This window comes from Columba livia, chromosome Z (genome assembly GCF_036013475.1).
Source record: "Columba livia isolate bColLiv1 breed racing homer chromosome Z, bColLiv1.pat.W.v2, whole genome shotgun sequence".
In the NCBI taxonomy this organism is placed as follows: domain Eukaryota; kingdom Metazoa; phylum Chordata; class Aves; order Columbiformes; family Columbidae; genus Columba; species Columba livia.
The window spans coordinates 19,010,162-19,018,021 of record NC_088642.1 but is presented as its reverse complement, the minus strand read 5'-3'; the positions used below and the strand labels follow the sequence as shown (position 1 = coordinate 19,018,021).

The 7,860-nt window shown below is 37.9% G+C and overlaps 1 protein-coding gene across 5 annotated transcripts in view; it reads right to left on the bottom strand.

Moving 5' to 3' along the window:
- Positions 1-2,759: 2,759 nt before the first annotated feature.
- Positions 2,760-7,860, bottom strand: part of ADAMTS6 (ADAM metallopeptidase with thrombospondin type 1 motif 6) — a 153,114-nt gene continuing 148,013 nt past the window's right edge. For all 5 annotated transcript variants that reach the window (XM_065047464.1, XM_065047465.1, XM_065047466.1 and 2 more), the window contains one exon: positions 2,760-6,573. In XM_065047464.1, coding sequence (XP_064903536.1) covers positions 6,464-6,573 — 110 coding nt within the window. In that variant the 3' untranslated portion in view covers positions 2,760-6,463. The remainder of the gene's footprint in view (positions 6,574-7,860) is intronic.

The window sequence follows — 7,860 nt, the reverse complement described above, 5'->3', positions numbered from 1 at the left end:
ACATGAAAGCAGTGAGAAAAAGGAGAAGCAGCAAGCAGGGGGAGAAGATGATGGAGGGAAGAGAAGTCCTGTCCCAGCGTGTGGATTCTGAGGAATGAGTGTCCTGGAAATTAACTGCAAACTTTTCAAGCACACATCATTGTGTGTGCACAAGGCGCTGACCTGATCTGATCAGTATTCAAAGATGTCAGAAGGCAGTGACCCTACTAAGAGCACTGCACTTCTGCAGAATTATTTGGTTTATACAGCAAGCTGACAGGAACAAATGTGGCAGTAATAACTTAAAATGCACTCTCAACTCTTAAAATACACTCTTCAGCCTAGACACGAAAGAAGAAATTTTTTACAATGAGGGTAGTGACACACTGGCACAGATTGCCCAGAGCGGTGGTCAATGCTCCATCCCTGGAGATATTCAGGGCCAGGGCTCTGAGCAACCCGATCTAGTCGAAGATGTCCCTGCTCATAGCAGAGGGGTCCCTTCCAATCCAAACTATTCTATGATTCTAACTTATCTCCTGAAGTTCTAGTTAACTCAAGGGTCCGTGTCTTTCCACAAAGATATAACTGGAAGATCTTTTCACACATGCAGGACTGTTACCTCAGCCTATTGCACAGAAAGTGTTACTCCATACCAATCTGCTTCTAAGCAGAGGGACATATTGAATCCTATACAGAATACTGGCCTTCATTACAAAAAAAAAAAAAAAAAAAATCCAAACAATATGATGGCAATTTCTTATAAACACTGCAAGAGTGTGTACAGTTATAAAGACTTTGATGTCACCTGGAGGTGGGGAGAAGAGTAGACAAATACACTGATTTTTATGTGCTTAGCACTGAAGAAATAGAGTTTCTAAAAGCCATGGTTTATCCTTTATCAGCCAGGCCAAATCTGATCCCTCTGGGTGGTCATTGCAACCAAAGCCTGGAGCACTCTCTGGCTAAGCCTTCACTTCTGGCTTCCAGAACACTTCCTTTTCTATCTCAAGCTGTGATCCAATGAATTTGTTCCAAACAGGATTACTGAAGAAGTGAGATTTTTTATCTAGTGATCTTGCTAGATCGTCTCCGAAATGGCCTTCCAGTTTACAGAAACAGCATCTGCGCACTCTTAATGCAGAAATACATACTTACACTCTTTCGAAGTCAGATTTCAGTATTTTTCTGACTGGCAGCTATATGACCTCTCAGCATAAACTATGTGTCCTCTAGCCTGTCCAGCTCAATGAAAATGTCAGTCCTGTGCAGAAACAGCAGAAAATAAATAATGTGTGGTGCTTAGGTGACATGCCAGTGTAAGGAATGCAGTATCCTTACATGCACACTATACCACATTCTAAGTGGCTCTGTTTCCTAAACTGGACCTGAGCTCCGCCCCGCTAGCTGGGCCAAATATACTTGGGAAACCACCAAGTTGCTAGTGCTGTAGTGAACCTTGTTCTGTGGCTGAGCCCTTATAAATCTGTGTGAGATTCCATCCTGATTACTGCATGCAAATGCTCTTACACCATTCTGTCTAGGACAAAGATTGGAGAGACCACACAGAAGCAGTGATCCATCCCTTCCACCTAATTGTTGTTTGTGGTGAAGGGAAGGCAGCCAGATAGGGTGTCACTTCTTGCAGAATGACAGCCTCAGCTCAGTAATGGCCTTCTCTTGACTGACTGACTCCAGATGAGGCTCACAGGAATGAGGCTCACAGGACTCATCCAAAGTCTATTGCAGCAAACCTCCATAAAAGAGTCCTGGATCTTAGTTCTTAGTAATAAAAAAAAAAAAAAAAAAAAAGTCAGCAAAATAACCAAGGCCTCTTCAGCATTCTACAGAGGATATTTAAAAGTCCTTCTTGCAGATCAGGTAGCTTCAGAAGAGAAGAGGGAGTTTACTGATGGAGGAAACATGATGGAGTATAGCAAGGGAACTCAGAGAAAGGAAAAGCAATATCTCTGGTAAAAATGGTGTCCGTTTCCTCAAGAAATAAACTGAAAAAGTGCAACAGATAATTATAACAGGCCTGGCTCCAGAAGGAAGTTCAGGCATGGGGAGAATGCATTTTAAGAAGACTGAAGGGCATTTTGTCTACCAGGAATTCTATAGTCAGCATAGGTGATGTTAAGTTTAAGGTAGCAGGAGGAAGAAAAGAGTGAAACACAACAGCATCTGTTTCAGTGTACCCAGTTTGTCATTATAATCCAAACCAGAAATGCTCCAGGGGGAAGAATACTCAAAACCGAACAATAATGGGAAACATATCAGCTAGTAACTTCTAGCATGAACGTATGGGAGGAAAGTCAACAAAATTTTGGAATGACAGAGAAAACTGTTGTTAGACTCTGTTATTTACCATCATTAATTTCTGATCTATAGGGCAATAAAACTTTCATGATGGAACACAGGTAGAAATTCCTGTACCTTTAAAATAGGTAATTGTTTTTTGACTCGTCAACTGTAAATAGACTAAAAAAGAATAAGCAGAATTAGTAAATGCCTTATCAAAGTATTTTATGTTCATTGTACTTTAGCATCTTACTCATAACAGTAAAGTGATTATTTTACTTAAGCCAGAAACTAGATTTTACCTGAGAAACAAGAATTATTTCATAGGACTTGATCAGAGATTTCCACACAAGATATTTTTACCGTACCAGATAAGAAGCATTTCTTAGCAACAGTGACCTAAGCACCAAATCTTCTGAAATTACTTATATTTAAAACCAACATGGCTTCAGATAAACTCCAGATAAAACCTTAAAAGCTCGATGCAAAAAGGACATTTTATTGTTCTTGTTATTATTGACTGGCTGTTAATGAAATCATTCCAAGAATTACAGGATATTTTTTCTGCCATTAATTTAATTCTTGATCTACATTATTGCTTAGGTTAAAATATTATTTAATAATGTACATGACCATGTTCTTGACTTTTCCTTTCCTTATTGTTTTGCTTATATATGACAAACATCGCTGCTGCCAAGGAGAGGATTCTGGCATAACATATAGATGTTACTTGAAAGAAAACATTATATATGTATTTTGATGCATCTGACAAAACAAACATTAAGCATACAGAATTCTAGCAATGGTAAGTCAGGGAACAGACAACTGTACCATCGGTATAATTCTTAAAAGCTGCAGTTTTATTTCACTAAATTATCTATGTTGAAAACAAATCTGTGCCTGGTGTGGAATTTCACTGCATCAAGTGTTACAATATTTTTGTTTTCATTACAAGCAGGAGAATGCATGTAGAACAAGTGTTAAGAAACATGACAATAAATTAGAATATAATTTACAAAAGCAAAAATAATAATAAAGTAACAGTGTACCACATTAATACTGAGTATAAAATAATAAGCAACTAATCACAATAATACAAAGGTAATTTCAGTCTGTATTATTAAGGATATCTATGTGACATTCACTCCATTACAAAGTTCCTAAAGAAATTGACTATTTTTGGGGTGCATACACCTTGAGGGGTTAATCTCTAGATTTTTGCTTCAGTTTTGATCTTCTTCAGCTAATAGTATTGCTCAGTGGAAGTACTGGCACCAGATTGATTTCTGCATTTCGTATTCTATTTGATTCTAGGCATGTCATATTTATAGCCTATACAAATAGTCCTATTGTCACTATTTAGGAATACAAAACTATTTAGCTTAGATTATATAGATGGCTACACTGTAGCAGCAGCAGCGAACCGTGCTGTGGAAACCAATTATTTTTCATTGAATTAGGTTTCAATCTGAAGCATTGTTTAGTTTGTAAATCCACATACATTCTGTTTTGTTCCCTTTAACAATACAATTCTGTGTTGCTCCAGGGAGTTCTTTAAATTCCAACCTCAGTGCTGTTATGTTGCAGAGTAAACATCAGACTCCCTAGTGTTCTAGCACCAGTAAGAGAGCAAAATGTGTCTTTGGAAACAATCCTTGCAATTTTAATGTCCTAAGTGAGGTAAAAAAAAAATAAAAAAGGTTTCTTTTGAATACATATAGGAAACCCTTTTCTTGTTAGCTGAAAAGACACATTAGATGATAAACAAAATCATGCCCTGGAGAAAACCAGACCCTGATACAAAGAGGCCTCTTGCTTAGGGAATGCCATTGCAACCCCTTTCCCTTTTATAATATTTTTGACCTAGCCAGGGCATGCTAGCACCAAGGTGTTTTGTAAAAAGGATATAGAAAGTCAATTCGCTAAACAGAGAAGGACTACATATTGCCCTTAATCCCCATATGAAACTCCCAAAGATTGGCGTTTTTTATCCACTGGTGTCAGTTTTAACAGGAGTTGTTTACGTGGTGGCGAGAGCAGCAGATAAGCGTATGTGAATACACGCAAGCCATCTGAAAATGCATTCCACTGGTCACAGGCGTACAGAAGCGGAAATACTGGCAAGAGGTAGCAGATGACAGGAATTTGATGGTCATTAATACGTGGGTTACACAAAACCCCACAGACAGATTGTCAACATATTGGGGGGATTTCATGGTATGACTCCTGTTAACAATATCTATTGTTCCATGTTAATTCACATTAGTAAATAGTGTGTAACGCATTTGGCTTGTTATTGGTAAAATACACTAGTACATTTCAATCTCATGATACCTTGAAATTATTTTTTACTGAAGAGAGTACTTTTTTTAAAAAAGTGCTATTTGAGTTAGAATTTGTAACACGTTATTGTTCACATAATTTTAATTGCACTACAACAAAGGAGGCACAGTTGGACACAAAAGCACATTCATAACATACCTGCTCCAAAATGCAAGTGTTCAAGTACAATATATTAATATAAACAAGTACCTACTTTCTTTATCCCCTTGTTGAGTCTGTTACTGAAAAGTGAGGGGGGGAGAGGAGCAAGACAATAAACTTTTTAATGGTAGATTATTGAACATGACTTGCCTAGAGTAGTTTGGTTTCACATTTAAAAATGCAAAGTATTTGGTGAATATTAAAAATACGGTAATATGAAATAAGTGGAGTATGGCAGCAGAATAGTTAAGGCATCTAGCTACCAATTCAGAAGTATGACCTTGTTCCAGTCCAATGCTGAAAGCTGCTCCTAGCTTTAAATATGGTCCAGCTTTAAATATGTACCTGGCCATTTATGTGAAGGAAAGTGGCCAGACTTCATTCTATCATCCCCTTTTTCAGTGTGCTTTTCTCCTGATAGCCCGACAGGCCTCTTGGCTCAAGCACACTTTTGACTGCTCATTTGAGCAGAATGTAGATACCTCCACGAGTCACTTATTCTTTGGTTGTAATCCTTGCCCACTGGGATGTGGTCTCCTGAACCGCACATTCATATATTCTTTCTCATGAACAAGTGCCCTTCTGCTGTGGTATCAAAGAAAGGGACATCTGGAATCCATTTTAACTTTCGGCTTTGCAAAAGATTCTTGCTATTACACAGTAGACTTATCTTTTACACTGGAATTCCTTAGTTTTAGAGAATCAAAAGTAACATGTAAACCAGATCTAGATGCCCACAAAGTTGTTTCTTCTTTGTGGCTGGTGTTGTAAACAAAAGTGAGCTGGAGTCAAAGTGTAAGTTCTAAGCAACCTGTACGGTAGTAGTGAAGGAGCTGGCAATACGGTATTCACCACTGTCGGAGCCTGCCTCCTCCATGATACTGAAATATGTTCCTTTTCAGTGGAAATCTCAGCTTCACTTGTACAATGGTAAGATGGCTATAAACCTGCAACGCAGATTCAATTTCATTTCATAGTACACTTGTATTTCATGCACCACTGCAATAACTGTTGCACCTCTTAAAACTAAGTCCCTTATGGTTGTTCTATTTAGTATAGCTTTATATATGGCTCACAGCAGTGTCCAGGAAATATGGATTACTCCAAAGAGAATTAGGTGGAATGAAGGAAAAATACTTTTTAAAAAAAAAAAAAAAATTATGCTCCTTAAATAACGTTTCCAAGCTCATTTTATAATTTAAATTGTGGTGCTGTGTCATGAGATAAAATAGTTAACATTTTAAGCTATGACTTAACATTTTTTTGATTCTTCTTTACTTCCATAGTAGACCAAGTCATAACAGCTACATTTTAAACAGTTTTAAATACAAATGGATTCAGTGTCATTGCTAAGTCCATAATAAAAATTATTTTAATGGTCCAAGGAGGTAAACAGACTATTGGATTTAGTCAAAAGAACACAAATGTTCCACAGTAAGCTATTCTATATGTGATTTGTGGATCTTTCCAATTTGGCATGCCCTCCTTATACTGTGTCCAGCACTTTGGATTAATAAATCCCACTTCACAGAAGTTAAAATAATATTGAAATCCTGTCAGCTGGGGCTGACCAGTGGTTACGTTTTCCACAGGGTAATGCATTTGCAAGGACGACAACCTCATTCCGCTGTGTGGCTCTCTTTGATGGACACTCTTCCACAATGATAATTACAAGGCACATTCTTCTGCTTTCTGTGGGTCAGTGTCCTTGGCAGGTCTTGCAGCACATCTGTCTGAAGTATGCTCGACTGCAGAACTTGAACTTCAGCACCAGTGGGCAATATGCCACTTTGTTCACATCTTTGCACTCTAATAGTTAAGAGCATTAAAAAAGAAGGTGGGGGGGGGGGGAAGAAAAAAGAAAAATTAAAGTACAGAGAAAATTTGACATTTAACATGCTTCTTCTATATCCATCCACCTTGCCCTCTTCGTAACTTCTCTTTCTAGTCCAGCTGAGTGCACACAATATATTTTAAAAAGCCATTAAAATGTTTGCAGGGCTTCTCTCCCAGACATTTACAAGTGTGTCCACTTTGTCTTGGAAGAATTATCATTTATTGGGATAAATGATCACTTTAGACAGCTAGGAAATGTGAACCATTTTTCTTACAATACTTTTATAGCTTCTTTCTCAGGAGTTATTTTATCCATCCATGAGAGGTTATCCAAAATCTAACATGATTCGCACTATTTGGTACCATGCCTTTGCATTTGTAAGAATTCTTGAAACAGAATGTGCATTGCAGCTAACAGGGGTGAAGAAAACATGTTACAAATAAAAACAGTAACAGTGTGAGTTTGGTGACTGGACTGAATGGCGAATTATACTTTAGGCTTGGTTCCACACATCCATAGTTTCTCTTATGCAGGAGGGAAAGCCAATTTTATGCCTGTAATAGACACGTAGGAGTTTTATTTTGTAGCCATGTTTTCCCTATATGTTCAGCAAGCCTTTATCATACCAGCAGGTAACTCTCCCAGGAAGAGAACAATGCATTCAACCACACAGAGGAAGGATTCCTTCTTTTCCATCCCACACAGGTTGTTTCCAAAGTGACTTGTGAGGGTACATTATAGGAACACTATTGAATACCTTGTGGCTCTCCTCTAGCTTAGCTTCTTGTTTGTAGAAAGAAGGTGGGAATAGGGAATGGAACAGTTTGGTCCATGACCAGTTCTTATTCTAATATGGCTGGAGATACCAGCTGTAGCAGAGAGCTCAGGGGTACACTCAGGTTCTACAGCTCAGGTGCTGCTACCACAGATTTCGTTTCGAATGGATTGAGTATTGTGATAGACGCCTGATACAGGATTTTTAGTTAAAAGCATTTGCACAGTTCCTTCCAGACTGACACTAAAATATGACTTTGGGAAGGAACCTTGCTTCATGTGTAGGAAGATGGAAAAGATGTGTAAGGTGAAAAAGTAAACTCCGCAACTTTAAAGTACAAAAATTAAGTGATGGGAAGAATGAAATTAATTTATTAGAAAATAATTTGTCTCCAGTGAATGCTGTAAGTTTTTTACTGTTTAAAGGTTGCATTTGATACTGGCTTCCTCCTACAATCTTTCTCAAATTACAACAGCTATAAGCA